The 17,451-nt window shown below is 51.4% G+C and overlaps 1 protein-coding gene across 2 annotated transcripts in view; it reads right to left on the bottom strand.

Annotated features, from left to right (window-relative positions):
- Positions 1–6,789: 6,789 nt before the first annotated feature.
- Positions 6,790–17,451, bottom strand: part of Mbtps1 (membrane bound transcription factor peptidase, site 1) — a 44,885-nt gene continuing 34,223 nt past the window's right edge. The window contains exons 18-22 of one of the 2 annotated variants that reach the window (XM_059263932.1): positions 16,807–16,947; positions 14,782–14,913; positions 12,921–13,047; positions 9,627–9,757; positions 6,790–7,619 (exon numbers count right to left, since the gene is read on the bottom strand). In XM_059263932.1, coding sequence (XP_059119915.1) covers positions 7,423–7,619; positions 9,627–9,757; positions 12,921–13,047; positions 14,782–14,913; positions 16,807–16,947 — 728 coding nt within the window. In that variant the 3' untranslated portion in view covers positions 6,790–7,422. The remainder of the gene's footprint in view (positions 7,620–9,626; positions 9,758–12,920; positions 13,048–14,781; positions 14,914–16,806; positions 16,948–17,451) is intronic. The other variant, XM_059263933.1, reaches the window with a different exon arrangement.

Below are 17,451 nucleotides of genomic sequence, written 5' to 3'. Positions count from 1 at the left end.
TTCTCTCCCCTGTCCTCCCGCTCATCTCCAGGCGACCCTGACCTCATTCCTCCTCCCCCCTTTCAAAGCCCCAGCTTCCTCTCTCCTGGTGGGTGCTTCCTCTCTGACCCCCACCTACAACCGTACTTCCAATTTCAGCTCCCGCAGTGCCCGGAGCCCTAATCCTTACCAAACCCAGGCAGGTACCCCCCAGTCCTGGGTCAGCAGACTCGAACTTAGGCTTCCTCTTGGTGCTTTGGCTGCACTGCTGGGGCCCTGGGGGGCGGGTGGAAGGAGAGTCTACCTTCGCAGGGATGGGCTCTTGAGCTGTTCATTAAGGGGACCCTAGAGGGCATATGTTGGGTTAAGGATCCAAGTCTGAAGGACAGAGAGACCAGACCAAGACCACCTGTCCCAGAAGCTTGCAATGGACCTCGGCAGGATGTCCTAATTCTTGTGACCCGCAGAGGCCCCTCCCTGGGGTGTGGCTTTGTCAGCAGCTTACAGGACAGAGCCCAGCTGGAATCCATCAGGGCCAGGCACCCAGAAGTCGATCCCACCCACTGCAGGCTGGGGGTCAGTTTCTTCAAAGCCTCTGCCCTCAGCAGCCCCTCAAGGCCTCCCTCTAGTCTGGGGGAGGGTTGTGGAAGGCGCTGGGCTGTCCATCACCATCACTCAGTGTCACTGGTTGGCAGTATGTCTCATTGAGGCCCATCTGTGGAAGGGTCCCTAAGCACCCCTGGTAGGTCCTCTCCCTGCCTCTTACAACGCCAGTAGTGGGCGCTTCTCAGACTAACCCTGTGCCTCAGATGTACCTTGCTGAAAGGCAGACTGATTGCCTCCACTGTGGGGAAGCCCGATGTTCTTGATTCCTGATGAGCTCCAGGAGGGAGCTACACTGAGGGGAAGGCAACCTTCGAAGCTCTGAACCTATGCGCGGCTACTAAGCTGGCAGAAGACAACCCCTGCTCTGGAAGACACACTAAGATGTCAAGATCAAGCCAGGCATTTCATCGGCTTGTTCTTGGAAGCCTGGCCCCCACTCATTTCTTGGGAATCCCTTGGGGGGCTCCTGCATACAAGTGGCCAGTCCATCCCTGGCATTTCTGCCTCAGTGAGCCCTGGGTGGGGCCTGAGAACCTACCTGCCTGTCTACTACTGTTTCGCTGATGGACCCTGCTGAGAAATGCTTTCCATCAGACATCTTCTCTGCCCAGGGCCCCACCCCATCCAATCAGCCTATCTGTCAGGGACGGCCCCAAAGTGCTGTTTCCTCCTGTGTTTCTAGTATCTCAACCCTGACTTGGTGACCTCCTTCAGGCTCCACACAGCTGGCGCTCACTAAATGCCTGACAGCATCTCAGCGTGACTGCCTGGGAAGGCTGTGATTCCACTGGCCCCCTGCCCTGTGTTGACAAGAGTCAGCACACAGGAAGTACTAAAGGAAGAAGGACGGACAGACAGACGGAGGATGGAAGGGACTCCAAAAAGAATAGGAAAGTCACTAGGTCTCCCCCAGTGAAAGCTCCTGGGGCAGCTGTAACCAAATGCCACAAGCTTGGTGGCTTGAAACATTAGGGGTTTAGCTGTCATTCTGGAGATTCAGGTCTGAGGACAGCATGTGGAAGGGCCACCCTCCCTCAGCAGGATCTGGGGGGTGCTCCTTCTGTTCTCATGGCTATGGCCTGGTTCACTTGCTGGCCTGGGGTCTGGTGTTCAGTGGTTATGCCGAACTGGATAAAGCCTTTCAACTCCATGTCCTCCTCACTAGAGCGGGGCTGTTAAATCTGGGGAAGGTGAAGGTGGATGCTATAGGGGAGTAGGCAGTGGGATCAGGGCAGGAGTCCAGGCGGGCAGGGAGACGGGCCACGCCCAGTAGCATACAGGTGACCGGTGCCATACCACACCTTCCAGGAACCAGGAAGCTCAACAGCCCACCCACACACACCCCTGCCCCAGCCTCCTAAGGAAAAAGGTCAGCAGCTAAAGCTTTGTACTCCTTAATCAGGCTCAGGGGCTCAGGGCATGCTCCTGTCTCTGCCCAGAATCCTTCATTAGCTGCCCATTAGTGTGCATGACTTAGAAATTGGCCACTAGGCTGTAAAATTCCATGATCTCTTAATTCTTTGGGGCTTTGATATCCACTCCCTTGCCGGCCTCCAAGGCTGTGTGACCTTTCCCAAGCTGTGGAGGGGGCACCCTGGAGAGCTCCATCTGCAGCCAGGGGAGGGTGGGCGGCACTGAGCAGAAGATAGGCAAGGAGGTGAGCACAGGCACCCTGGGGATCCTGCAGGTGGGGGCTGGCAGGGCACTGCTCTGGAGCATCCATGCCTTCTCCCTTCATTCTCCTGCTGGCTGCACACCTGCCCATCAGGGACTTCCTTCCCCCACAGTGCATGACAAGGGCTCTCATCAGAAGCCTAAAGTTCTGGACCATGTGGGGCAGCTGGTGGGCATGGCCATGTTACTGGCACTGGGTCTCTGGCTTGACCACCTGCGAAAGCAGTGCTTCCTGTCTGGAGTCGTTCATGACAAGCAAGGAAGAGAATATTGTCAGCAGTTAGTGCTGAAGCAGGAGCGCAGGTCACGTGACACTGCCTACGGGTTTTCTTTTTAACCTCAGCCCCAAAGGGAGCTTCTAGAAGCTGCCAGCGCCAGTCCATCAGCACCCCAGGCTACACTGGTTTGACACAGGACTCCTAACAGCTGCCCAGGAAAGCCTGATGTGTTGCAAAGGGGGAATGCCACCATGCTGAGTGGGTGGGGCCTCCTGGGGCCCCACAGCCTGCAGAGGCAGCCCAGTGAATGCTGGTACAGCAGAGCTAGGGCTCAGCATCCATGACAGGGCCCCGTAGGCCTCTTAGGTAACCACATGACACCTTAGGGGTCTGGAAAGCGGTGTGGCTGGCTGATGAGGGCACAGAAACGGCTCCATCCTAACTCTCAGTCCTTATGATGTGACCGCACATGGCAGGAGGGTTCCACAGATGAAGACCCTTGAGATGGAGAGGTGAGCCTGGAGCAGCCAAGTGATGTAACCACTGTAGGGGACCCTCATGGAGGCAGGCCTACTGAAATTCACTTAGATGGGGCCTCAGGTCCCTCATCTGAGATCCTAGCTACTTGCTTCCTGCAGGGGCAGAGGAGAGGCGGGGAGGGCTGACTGGGACCTTTGGGGCTCAGCACCTATGCTAGGGTAGGCGTTTTAGAGTCACCTACGCTCCTGCAACAAACCCCAATGAGCTCACTGGTTCAACAAGCCCTTGGTGTCCTAGTCAGGGTACACAGGCAGTTTTGTGTCTCTTTATCAACAATCTTGCAACAGGTGTCCTTGTAAGAGTGCAGGAGTGGTCAGAGGTCAGTAAGAACTGAAGGGCCAGGAGTGGTGAGCTTGGGAGACAAGAACAGGCCAAGATGTGTAGTATCGCCTGGAGGTGAGAGAGGCAGGAGACCGTCCTCTAGGAGCATTCCTGGTATCTCTGCCACTCGACCAAACGAGACCACTTGGGAGCTTCCAATCTCCGGAGCCAACATTAGGGAACACATAGTTGTTTGCAGGCACCTGACCAGCTCATTTGCCACCCCGATCCTTGAGAAACCTGAGAGCAGAGGCCGCAGGCTCCTGGGCAAGGGCTGGGTCTGTGGATACAATCCTCCTGGGTCCTCTTGTCTCCTCCCCTGATAACAGGGCTGCTTCTGCAAGTATAATCAGGAGTCCTGTCTCAAAAGGGGGAGAAGAGATTGGACTCTGGAGGTGCAAGAAAGTCTTAGAATTCACTTCCAGGTTTACCTCCGTCTTGCCAACCATGTGTTCAGGAAGAAACGGGAAGGCTGGGCAACCAAGAGACCTGGGGCAGGGCACAAATGGGGTAGGGCACAGCTGGGGCAGGGCATAGGGTATAGAACTGGAGCCTTTGCCAAGCCCACAGCCTGTGTCCACCACAGCCTGATCACAGACCAATGCTACTCCTCAGGTCTGTAGGACCAGAGATCCTTTCCCAGTGCCCCAGCTAGATGCTTCCTGGGGCTGGCCCAGTCACAAGATCCCCTGGGGAGGTAGGTGTGAGCCTGTGAGAGGAAGGGCGACAGAATTAACATAACTCACGCTGAGTGCACCTCAGGGGCTTAGGGACATTCCTAGCACTCTGCAACCATTACCGATAATCACCTCTCCTCGACCCAGTCCCTTTCTCCCCCAGCCCTGGCAACACTAATCTGCTTTGTCTCCATGGATTTGTCGGTTCTGGCCATTTCATGCCAAGGCAGTCACAGGCGATGCCGCTTTTCCTATCTGTCTTTTCTCACTATGTGTGTTTAAGGTTTATCACGAGGTAGCATGAGGCAGAGTGTCCTTCAAGGCTAGTCTGCCATCTACAGAGACTCTGCCTCTTGGCTGCACATCTCCTATAGCACATCTCCTATAGCTTTGATTCAGCCGCTTCTGGGCACCTCTAGGAATGGAGCTGCAGGGTCTCACTGTCACTACTGCCTCAGACCCTTCCAGGTGGATTAGTACACCGGGGGCAAGACCCTGGAACTTGAGTTTTCAGGCCACTCTTCTGTGCCTTCTAGGCACCAGTGAAAGAAACCAACCTTCTACTAGTATGCACTAAGGGGGTTATCTGAGGGGTAAAAATTAGGAACTTCTTTGGAAACCCTTACTTAGTCCACACAGGGAAAATGGACAACCTCCTGCAATGTGTGGCTCGGCAGACTAAAGGCCTCATCTCCCTCACCTCAGTGGGCTTCCTTGCTCAGGCCAACCCAGCCCAACCTGAGGACAGCAAAATACTGCAGGCTGTAAGCAGCCTCAGCAGGCTGCCCGCTTTAACTGGTGCCCAGGGGTGAAGGCTTGGCAGGTCCTGTGCAGCTGATGTGGACCAGGGTCAGCTTTTGGAGGTACCCAAGTTCTCGTTTTTGCATGGGCCCAGTACGGACAAACGTGAATGTGTAAAGCCCTGGATATGGGCATCCCACACACAGAGAACAAGCATGGGTTCTAAGAGCACTCTGGAGCTGGAAGGGCTGGGCTTGAGGTATTAAAACGCCTAGAGACCCAGCAAGAGAGCCAGTGTTGGGAACAATCTACAAGGTGAAGTTTGCCCACAACCAGCAACCTGGTTGGTTCTGTGCCAAGCTTGCTGGCAACAGCTATGCACAGGCAGGAGCAGTCCATCCCACAGCCACATGCTGTCATCGGAGCTGTGCTAGGCCCATGCCCACAGCAGCTCCCCTTCACGTCAGTGTGTAGGAGGTGACACTGGCCGGGTTTCACACATGAACCAAAGCCCAGAGACCTTACCTGCAGTCATGACAAGCGGCAGAGATGGGATCTGAACAGGAGGATTTTATATTCCACACTTTAGGCTCGTCACCTTGAAACCTATGCTCCCTAAGATGGGGCCGGATTGCCTGGGCCGACCTGCTCTGCTGCCTCAGTCCTGGCCCTTCTCATTCCTGTGCTCTGTGGAATACTCATCCCAGAGGTCCTCTGAGCTGAGGGATGATTAGTGAGTCCATACCCTTGAGAGTGACAAGAGGCCCCACATTAACCACTTTTCCTTGGGCAAGCAGGAGTTACATGCAGACACAGGGTCCACTGTGTGCTGATAGAGCCAGGGCTGCTTGTGACATCGTGAAGTACCTCAAACAGGGATCCAGCACTTCATGGGCCTTAGTAATACCTCCCAGACCCAAGAGCAGCCATGAGAGCAGCTACGGTTAGGAGCGACTCGCAGATCTGCCCAGGGCAAGATACCCAGCTAGTCCTGCTCTTCTCTCCCCAGACTTCCTTCTGCCCACGACCCACAGCAGCCCTGGTCACAGCCACAGGTCTCCAGGCAGCTGCCCTCAGCCATGGTGTACAGGGATCCTATGGGAAGCTGGGACTCAGCATGCTTAAAGAAGCAATTGAAGGAAGAAGCCCAAGTCTGACCAAAATTAACAATGTTCACGCTTTAAAGGACACACCATCAAGAAAGTGAAAGGCCACTTCAAGTCTGATAAGGAACTCCTACCTGGACATGTAAAGAAAGTTCACAAGTCAGTAACCAAGATTCAAAGGACCCATTAAAAACCAAGCACAGGCTAGAAACAGCATTTCTCCAAGGAAGATGTGCAAATGGCCAGTCCAGCTCAGTCTCCAGGAATACACAGAGAAACCACAGGGATGCCACAGCAGCACTGTGACCAAAACAGTAGAGATAAGCACGGGCCAGGGCACAAAGAAGACAGGATTCACACCCCCGGCAAATGTGTCAAATACTGCACACTTTGGAAAATTGGACAGTTTCTCCAAAAGCATGATGGCGTCACTCCTAGGAAGACTCCCAAGAGAAATACAAACATGCTCGCTCACCAGCACATGAATGACACTGTCCGTAGCAACTGGAAAGTGGTCTAGCCACAGCAGAGTAGTATTCAGCCATGAAAAGGAATGTCCCTGACACGTACACCACGAGTGAAGCTTGAAGACAAGACGCCAACAGAAAGAAAGCAGCAAAGGACCACAAGGTGTGAATTCATGATAGAAAATACCACAACAGGCAAGTTACAGAAAGCAGGCTAGCTGCAGGACTGGGGGGAAGACTGCTAACAGGCCTAAGCTTTCTTTGGGAGTGACAGGAATGTTCTGGAGTTAAGAGTCAAATGGCACTGGCCACATTACCTAGTGAGAACACTGGAGCTCACGGGAGCATAGCCCGACATGGACATTTTTTACAGTGTGTGAACCAGCTAAGCCAGAGCCCTCTCAGGGTTGACAGTGAGAATGGGAAGGTGGCAGGGGTCTGGTACACAACACGTTCCAGCTTTGTAAGGTTATGCATATTTATTGAAAATTTCCTTCACCAACAATGGTGAAATCAAGACCCCAAATTACAAAACATGATGGCAGTTGATACTTATAAAAATAAAGCAAAGGCCTGCACTTCCCAGATCTGTGCATGTTCCCTTCAGTTCAGTCTGTCCTCTCATCAAAAAGGTCACGGAATCTGACTCCTTAGGATGTCACTGCAGAAAACTGCACTCAATTGACAGACAAAACAACAGGTTTGCTTCCAAACAGCACAAGTCTTTAAAGTGACTCTCCCCACAATAAATATAGAAAATAGCCTGGAACAAGCATGTCTTTGCTTGGTCAGGGTTGTAAGCTTCATGTAGAAAGTGTGTCCCGACAGCCCTTCCAGGCTCTGTGTCTTTGGTGCACTGTCACTGGGCCTGATGCCACAGTAGGCTGAGTTACTGAGCACCTCCTGTCAGAGCCTAGCAGTGAGGTACTTCAGGATGTACCTCAGAGATGCCTGGGGAGAACACACTAACCCAGCCGCAAGCTGGAGATGGGGTTCCTTGAAAAGGCACCTCCCAGGATGCTCTTCTGATGCCCTGTGTGGCCATCAGAGCGGTCCAAGGCTTGTTGGCGTCTGTGGCTGGCCACTGTGATGATCACACTGACGGGGTCCTTGGTGGGTGGGTCTGCTGGGCAAGCTGTGGCCGCTTTGCTCTGGGCCTCCTCCGCTTTGGCCGGCTTTTGGCTTTGCTGATCTGTACCACAAAGAAGGCCAGGGCCACCATGGCTCCAAGGAAGGCAAAGACAGGGATGGTCTGGCCCACCTCTTGGTTGTAGCGGCCAGGCATGATCCCTGCAAGAGGACAGTCATTGGTCAATGGTGCCACAAAACTACAGCTACAGCCTTTCTGAGAATCAGTTCATCAGAGACCAAATGCTGACTCTATTAGCTGAGCTGGTAGGGCAGACATCACTTCTGAGCCAGAGTTAAGGAGCCCAGGCTGCTAACCACAGTGTTGGTGAGAGTCACGGAGCTTGTATTTATCAGCTGATCCCAAGCATCCCTATGTGTATGGGGGAGTGGTATCTCAGACCGTTTAACCTCCTGGCTTGTGGGTGGGCAGGCAGGCCTCAATCCTATCACAGCCAGCCTACATCAGCAGGGCCCAGAGTTTCCCAAAGATCAATAGAAGACACACTAGTCTCAATCTAGAGAAGAAGAGGACAGTGCTGGAGTCCTACTAGCTGAGGAAAACTAAGCAAGGCAGGGAGGTACTAGAGGCCTGCTGGTCATGTTCCCCAGGGGGCAGTTCTCCTGGAAGGGCCATCAGAGAAGCCTCAGATGAAAAGGCAATGACTCTGTAACGAAGCGATGTCAAGGGCTCCAGAGCTGACCACCATCAGCACACCCTATGACCTCCACCTCAGGATCAAGGGCTCCAGAGCTGACCACCATCAGCACACCCTATGACCTCCACCTCAGGACCAAGGGCTCCAGAGCTGACCACCATCAGCACACCCTATGACCTCCACCTCAGGATCAAGGGCTCCAGAGCTGACCACCAGCAGCACACCCTATGACCTCCACCTCAGGACCAAGGGCTCCAGAGCTGACCACCATCAGCACACCCTATGACCTCCACCTCAGGACCAAGGGCTCCAGAGCTGACCACCATCAGCACACCCTATGACCTCCACCTCAGGACCAAGGGCTCCAGAGCTGACCACCAGCAGCACACCCTATGACCTCCACCTCAGGATCAAGGGCTCCAGAGCTGACCACCAGCAGCACACCCTATGACCTCCACCTCAGGACCAAGGGCTCCAGAGCTGACCACCATCAGCACACCCTATGACCTCCACCTCAGGACCAAGGGCTCCAGAGCTGACTACCATCAGCACACCCTATGACCTCCACCTCAGGACCAAGGGCTCCAGAGCTGACCACCATCAGCACACCCTATGACCTCCACCTCAGGATCCCGGCTTCACCTCATGAAGTTTCCAGTTAGCCTCCAATGGCTGGGATACCTTTTCCCAGCCAATTCCTGAAATCCAGAGAAACCCTCCCTTGGGAGCTATAAATCCCTGAGGAGGCCATAGGAGTTTCCAGAATAAAGGGACCACACACACTCAGCTGGAGGGACCTGGGACCAACTCTCCCAGGTAAAACATGGGAACCTGGAATAAGAAGTCTGTTCAGGCCAAAGGAACCTGGGACAGCTCAGGCAAGCGACAGTCCAGCTGTCAAGACAGGCTGCGGAGGACCCTGGACCCCAGGGGCCAGCAGAACAGAGAAACCCCATAGAGAAAAGTTGTTTCCAGGAGCCCACAGTACACACCTGCTTACAGAACTTCAGCAAAGAGTACCCAGATTACTGTTGGATAACTTAGTGCACCATGTAGCAAACACACTAAATACTGCCATTTAAAATCTGTACAGAGGAGCTGGAGAGAGGGCTCAGTGGGTAAGTGTACTTGTTGCTCTAGGCTTCCCAGAACCACATGGTGGCTCACAACCATCAACCTGTAATTCTAGTCTGGAGGATCTGAAGAGGGTGTCTGACTCTCAAGGGCACCAGGCACACTGTGGTACACATACATACATATAGGCAAACACTCACACATAAAAATAAACATGTTTTAATTAAAATGTGTATATAGAATTTTCTAAGAGAAATGGCATCTTCATCTCTAGACCTCTTAGCTTTGCCAATTTGTACTACAAAGGCAGCCAGGACCACCACAGCTCCCAGAATGCCTAGGAATGCAGGAAGGCCTGGCTCTCCCCTCTGGCGAGGGGAAACACCTGGAAACCCACAGCAGGATCTAGCCCAGAAAGATGCCTTTGAGGCCTCACCTCCAGGAATGTCCCAGGCACCACTTTCTCCAGGGGACAAAGGTCTCACTTGAGGGCGATTCGATCGAAAGTTGGGTAACACTACTTTGTCCAGGTCAATTGAGAGCAGCTTCTGATGTTTCCAAAGATTACTTCCGGGAATAGATTAAAACAAAAAAAAGGTAAGTATCTGTCCTCACCTGGACACTTAGCTGATACACAACACACCGGAAGCAACAGACTGGACAGCGTGAGACCCTCCACCTTGGATCGCCTGACTGGAACAGAGCAGCCAGAGCAAGTGCCTGCTTCCAGGTCTGAGAAAGGCAGAATCAGATCCCTGCCCTGAGATCAGGGCCTGAGGAAGCGCTCTCCCGGGGACTTATAACACAGCCTCCCAAGCCCTTTTCTGTTCAACACTGGCAATACTGCCAGGCAAGGCAAGAGGACAGTCCACGCTGGAGCTCTGGAAAGAGCAGAGGCTAAGGTGTCATGGAAGGTCTTTTTTTTCTTTTCTTTTCTTTCTTTCTTTCTTTCTTTTTTTTTTTTTTTTTTTTTTGAGGCTCCAAGTAACCACAGCTTGCTTTCTGGATGCAAAGAAATGCAGTGGAGGAACTCCACAACAACCACCCTCGGGAAATGGTACCAGACAAACCAGCCTGGTGGACTCAGACCAGCAACTGCAGTGAGTATAGAACAGATTTGCAAATAATCAAGAACTGAAGAACAGGTGAGCAGGAAACACCTGCCTGCCTGGGGTGACAACCACCAAAACGTGTGCTGAAACTGTGGGCACTCAGGTGGGAGTAAGGCACTGCTCATCTGTTTCCTCTTCAGGTCTGAGGAACTCGGTTAGGCCAATGCAATTAGAGCTGAAGATCACAGTGGCTGACGCACTCTGAACAGCAATGCGCAGCCTGTCGACACCTTGGGGAGAGCCAAGGACACTAACAGAAGGAAGGTATCTGAAATGAAGAATTCCTAATCTTCCTGTGTCAGTCCACCTAAGTTGCTGACCTGTGTCTTCTTTACTGTAGCTGAAGAAAGGCATAGGCAACCAGTCCCAGCGGCTGCAGCCAGGTGTGAAGCTTGTCATGGAGAGGGCTGGGGATAGACCACCAGTGGCTCCTGGCCGAGCACAGCTTGGCCAGCTCCCACAACTGCAGCCCAGCCTGTTTGGTGTGACTTAACGCTACTGCTCAGGGTCAATCTGTCTGAAAAATTAACTGACAAAGACATGGGACCCATGGCGTCTTAAGCTTTCCAAGTGTGTTGCTAAGTGGACATTCTAACAGTGTCCTACGTCCTGGAGCTTCCTGGGGGCTGACTGGACTTTCTAGTGGGGCACTGACATAAGAGCACTCATGTTACCACTGGAGTCTCACAGCACACTGACGTGATGGAGGGTCTGCCTTGAGTCAATGTTCCCACAGCAGTGACACCTAAGGACACCTGAAGCCCAGCCAAGACCTGGGAAAAAGCCTCACCTCACAGAGATGGGAACTTGCCCTTAGCATAGCTGATGGCAATCTGCAGCTGTCTAACACAGACACAGAATCTTCTAGAGATTCAGAATATATCCCGATCTAAGTCTCTGAAGACTGAGAATAACTTCCCTCAAGATGTGACATGTGAGATAAGAGAGCAGCTCAGTGGTGTGGTAAGGAGAGGGATTGCTGAGAGCAAGTCACAGTTAAATTCCAGGAGCTGAGCATTATCAGCACCCTGGATGGACTCAGAGAGGGAGGGATTATCTGATGTGGCCAGCCAGATACCAAGGGTGCTGTTATCTATTCTCAGAGCCTTCAGTGGAAATTGGGGAGAACTGGGCTTCTGGCACTCCAGCTATCACGGCTGCTCCTCAAGCAGGCACTGCAGATCATGTCTAGAATATAAAGTCTGGTTTGAATGCTAAGATAACAGAAGGTTCTAAATAAATAAGGATTCAAATATGGAAATATATTACAAGTTTTAAATGATGCAAGGTGAATGAAATGGAAAAGCACTCTTCAATTAAAGGTTCCAGAAGAACACTGCTGCTAAAGGCCAAGTGATATATGTAACTTTCTGTGGGCAAGTGCACACGTGTGCCTGGGCCACTGGAACATAGAGGCCAACAGTGGTGCATTCCTCCCTCCCTATTTATTTAAGACAAAAGGTCTCTGGGCTTGCTGCTTCAACTAGACTGGCTGGCCAGTGAACCGCAGACATTCTTCTGTCCCACTCCTCAGCACTGGGGTTACAGGTGCATGCTGCTGTGCCCACCTTTTTCCTTTCATTCCTTCTTTTTTTAAACACGGGGCTCTAGGGATTAAACTCAGTGCATGGCAAGTACTTTACTAAGCCATCTCCATGGTGTCAACTTCCTTGCTTTCTGTGACAGCTATTTTAAGACATGGTCCTTGAGCAGAACACTGAGGACCTGCACTTGTGGAGCAGTGAAGTATGCAGGTGATAGTAACAGGCCAGGCTGTCTCCTTCTCACAGAATGGGTGGGGATCCTACCCTTGGCTAGGCCACATCTGTCCATCACTGAACCAAGCATAATGGCAACCACAAAAGGAGAGGAGGAGGGAGGTGAGAGATTGTTTTAAAGGAAGCCTATGCCAGGAAGGGTTGAGAGAAGCACACACCTGCCCTGCAAGGGTATGTCTGCCAGCTAGCTCTGGGACACCAGGCCCAGGTAACTTTGCTCCATCTTGTCCTGCTTAGGCAAGATGCCAGAGAGGAAGTTGAAGGTGCAAGCTGGTGAGATGGCCTGGCTGGAGAGAAACCAGAGTGGTCACTCAGGGCTGAGAAACTGAAGAGAATGAGGCAGATGAAAATGTCAGGTGAGAGACAGAGGGGCAGAGCCACACAAGGCCACACACGAGTGCAGCACCTCTGGACAAAAGCCACAGCCTACATGGCAGGCACTTCTGGCTGGGCTACCATAGCAGAAGCCACACCTCCCAGAAGCGGCTTCAGTGCTGGCTGCAGGAGAGAGAACCATCTGCACTCCACATACAACGTTTGGACAGGGAGCACAGCTGCAAACGACAGCCCTCGAACCCCCGCTGCAGCCTGAGCTGAGCTTCTGCTCAAGACAGCACTTGGCTGGACCGCAGCTGCCTTCTCAAAGCACTGGACTGCAGGACACCACCAAAGTACGTCTCTAAAGATCAATTTGGGGTTTCTCATTTCCACAACTGTCAGAAAATGACAAGCTAGATTGGATTATTCACAATGATGTCAGCAAAACTGCATTCTCTCCTATAAAAAAGGAATGGGTCAAAGGCCCTGGGGATCAGGAGGAAAGCACAGGCAGACACTGACCTGGGCGCAGTCTCATTCAAAGGCTGTGGCTTGGCCCATGACAAGTGTGGACAGGCTGGAAGAGGCCGAGGTTTCGGGTCTCCCAAGTGGGCCTCAAGAACCTTGGAGTACCGATGAAGGTGGTTTCCTGAGGTTAGCAGCAGTAAGGACAGAAAAGGTGATCACCATTATAAAACACAGGAGAGAAAAGGTGGCTTTCTGCCAACGGCTGTATTCTGTCCACTCCCCCACGTGCTTCAAGACCGCACCTGACAGGAAGCCTGATCCCCTTCATCAGGGTCTCACTGGAAGTGAGACTATCAATCACACATACAAGGCCACCAAGGGCAGTGCCACAGAAAAACCTCTCTTCTGGAATACTTAATTCTCTGGCAAAGTAAACAAACCAATTACATTTCTAGGTTTTACATTTCTTTTCTTTCTTTCTTTTTTTTTTTCTGAGACAGGGTTTCTCTATGTAGTTTTGCGCCTTTCCTGGATCTCACTCTGTAGACCAGGCTGGCCTCAAACTCACAGAGATCCGCCTGTCTCTGCCTCCCAAGTGCTGGGATTAAAGGCGTGCGCCACCACCGCCTGGCTGGTTTTACATTTCTTAAATCTGTGCCACCCTACATTGCAGCCACCAGCTAAGCTACACACTGCTACTGGGCAAATGAAATAGGTGTCACACATCCAAGTAACTTTTAAAGCAGCAGACTGAAATGTATTATTAAAATGAATTTTATCTTTTCTACTTTGTATGTATGTGGAGTATACACATGTGTGTGTGTGTGGAGACCAGAGATCAACGTTGGATGTCGTCCTTACTCTATTATTACTCTCATGGAACCTGGAACTCACAGATTCTGCTGGACTGGCTGGCCAGTGTCTTAGCTCACCCGAGCTGGGGTTACAGACATGCTCTACGCACTCAGTGTTCATGAGGCTGCTGAGGGAGGATCCAAACTGAAGTTCTCATGCTATCTGGCAAACACTCTGTCAACTGAGCCATCTCCCCAGCCCTCCTTATATTTTAATGTAGCTGTTGGGATTTCTTTTTCCTCAGACTTGGCTTTCTTTATTTTGAGATGGGGTCACTATCAACAGGCCAGCAGTCTGGCCTCCATTTAGTCTCTTCCCATAATCACCTAAGTGCTGGGATTACAGGCATACAACACCATGGCTGGCTGCTACTATACAATTCTAAACGACATCTGTGGCTCACATCCTTCTGCGGACAGCACTGCAAGGAAGAGAACATTAGGTTCTGTGAGTACACGAGCACCAATCCACACAGACCCTGGAGCAGAGAGCTGTAGGCTCAGCTCACATGGCCGAGTGACCCGAGGCAGCTGCTAACCTCTCTCCCTCCTGTCTCTTCACCCGTACACAAGAACACTAGCTCTTTTTACAAAAAGCATTCAGAAGCTAATCCTTACAAAGTACCCAGCCTGGCACCTGTGCCCACTGGCAGATGCTGGGCCTTGGGGATAGAGATGGCTCAGTGGCTAAGAGTGTTGCTGTCTTGCAGGTAACAGTTCAGTCCCATCACCTATGTTGGGCAGCTTATAACTACCTGTAACTCCAGCTCTATGAGGTTCCAATGCCTTCTTTTAGCCTCACCAGGCACTTGCACATTTCTCTCATATACAAAAATATTTTAAAGGATGCTGGACTCCAGGAGAGCACCTACATACAGGGCCCATAATTCCTATCCATCCTGGGAACAGGTGGATGAGTCCACAGCTGTGCTACCAGCAAACCCTGAGAAAAACTCACCACTCTCACTGAAGGGCGGGTCCCTGCACTAGCAAGTAGTACTGTCTTGATGCAGCACTGAGCTGGTTCAAGTCCCTGCTGAGGCACTGTGAGAGACACTCACCTTCCATCCTTTCAGGAGGAGCCAAGCCAGCTCCGCTGGGTGGGCGCTGCCGGTTCCCTGAATGGCTGAGGCTGGGAGGGGTCACGCCATATGATGTGTACTGAAGGAGCGCATCCAGAAGCCAAAAGCAGTCTGCAGAGTCAACAGGCACACTACTTAGGATCCAATTTGTAAAAATGAATCCCTCCAGGAGAATTGAAGAACACTAGCTCCCATGAAGAGGGGGAAATGGAGGTTCAGAAGTCAGAAGTTTAGGTCAATGTGAAGCTGATACCCTCACCAGACTCTCCTACTCTTGAGAAGAATGCATGTTCCATAGGCAGGGTTCCAGCCCACCCAGGATAGTCTGCTCCAGTACCAGCTGACTGTAGGTGGAATTTACTCTATTTCTCAGGGCCCTGGGCACCTCAGCCCCACTGTGACTGGTTAGGACCACCTGCCTGAGTGTCACACAGCTCCAGATAGCTCATGGGCAAAGACAGAACAGTGTTCATTCAGAGATGGCAAGACCATGTGACACCCACTGAAAAAAGAACAGCCTCCACAAAAGGGGCCCCAAGGACATGAGCTGCTGCTAAGGACCTGAAGTCATCCTGGGAACAGGAAATCGGTTTTAACTATGAGGGAGCAGACATGGGAAGGCGAGTTTAAGATTAGAGGAGAGGGTCTATTATTTGAGTCAGTGGTCCTAACCAACATGGTCAATTCTTTTCTGGACATCTCAGAATCCAAGTCTGAGAATACAAGAAACTACCACTCAGAGCTGCACAAAGCCCCCTCCTAAGGAGGCTGCAGATGCTCCCATCCCAGACCTGGTTTCTCTCTGTCCACTCCCTCCCTCCTCCCCCCTATTTACCCAGCCCAAGTCCCATTAACACCTATCTGGACCACAGCAGCTTCATGAGTGGGAAAGGCTGTTAAGTACTCTACTCTAGAAAGAGCATGCACTTCTGGCCAAGTGCCAAAAGCCCCCAAGGACCCAAAGAGCTGCCATCTGAAAGGTACAGGCACAGACAGTCCCTTTAGGCACTTAAAATTTTAATAAAGACTCTTAACAGGAAAGCTCAGATCCTAAAGAGAATTTCTGTGGAAATAAAACATTAATCTCCTATCTGCTGTGACTTTAAACCTTACTTCTGGTTTAAAAAAAAAACCAATCATCGTCTAAGGATTTACATAAGCCACTGAAATCCAGTCAACATCAACTGGACATTGGGGAAAGGTGCGGCATCTGGCATGTGCCTATGGCCCCACTGTCTGAGCACCCTGAGGTAGAGCAGAGTCCAAGACGAGCCTGGTTTACCAGCATCTTCCCAGATCAAGACCTGCAGCGCTGCCACTGTTCCTTCCTTAAAGGAAGAAAATGAAGTCCACATCCAAGCACATGAGCAGCATACTTGGAGGATACAAAAGACAGGCTGCAAAGGAGAACTAACTCTGCCTTCTTGCTTCCTGTCCTCGAGAAAGTAACAGTGGCCCCTCACTGGTAAACGCTCTCAGCACCCCAAACTCTCAAGTCTTAAGGGAGAGCAACAAGCAAGGCCTCCAAGACACATGCATGGCTGGGAAGAGAGGCCAGACCAAAGAAACACATAGGAGGTTACACAACCTAGCAGGAAGCCTGAGAAGGGCAGAACGTGGGTCACTTAGGTTAAGGGACTCTACTAACAGGTAACAGTGACTCATGCCCATGAGATGGGAAAACAGAGGCGAGTACTGAGGTCTGTACAGGTTTTTGTAGCCATGTGTTAGCCTTCAGGTATCTGCAGAAATATCCCAGCAATCCAAATACCTGGTAGGCACATGCCTGGCTCCTGTGGGCAAGTACCTGTTTATTTCTCCAGCTCTGGCCAGCACCTCTCCAGAGAAAAAGAAAAGAGGACCATGTACCCAAATCATTAAGCCTATGTGCTTCTTCTTCTCTTTTACGGCCATGCTGGGTTTGAACTCAGGGCCTTGTACATCCGAAGCAAGTGCTCTACCACTGAGCTGCAGCCCCAGCCCTCCTGTGTGTTCTTTCCTTACCCTTCTGTCTATGACTGTCATCCAAGCAATTGGAGTCTCCATACAACACGATCCGGCCTCCACCCTCAGCTGGAATCTGATAGAGCCCCAAAATGGGAACATTTTCAACAACTGCGGTCTCTTGCTTTAAGACCTCCAATCCTGCAGTGAACAACAACAGCGGAGAGAGGTCTCTGAGGGATGACTCATTTTCTAGTCGCCACTTGGCCTGAGATTTGACCTACCTGACACAAAACCAGCAAAACACAACATTCAATCAAGACAGTGCAAATCTTCAGAACAGGGAAGCAGTATTTTAAGCATTATTAATTTTAGTTTTAACAAAATCCAGCTCTCACAAAACTAGTGTCCACAAATGCAGCTAACTTTTAAAATGTGTGTCCTTCCATGTGCCATCCAGACGTAAGACTTGATGAAGCACACACCTTAGCAACAGCACCTCTGACCTGCCAAGCAGACAGCACATGAAAATGTTTAATGAATCAAGATATAAAAAGTACCAGTGCCCTGGGCAGCTGCCAACAGCGTAGCCACATTGAGTTTATGCTACATAAACTTAAGTTTACCCTACTAGGTGCCAGACACCATCAGAATTTGTGACTGTGCCTATAGCCAGCTGTTACATGCCTCACCTCTGTGGAGTGA

Source organism: Peromyscus eremicus, chromosome 5 (assembly GCF_949786415.1).
Source record: "Peromyscus eremicus chromosome 5, PerEre_H2_v1, whole genome shotgun sequence".
Lineage (NCBI taxonomy): Eukaryota > Metazoa > Chordata > Mammalia > Rodentia > Cricetidae > Peromyscus > Peromyscus eremicus.
The sequence above is the reverse complement of the archived record's forward strand: the minus strand, read 5'-3'. Positions and strand labels throughout refer to the sequence as shown.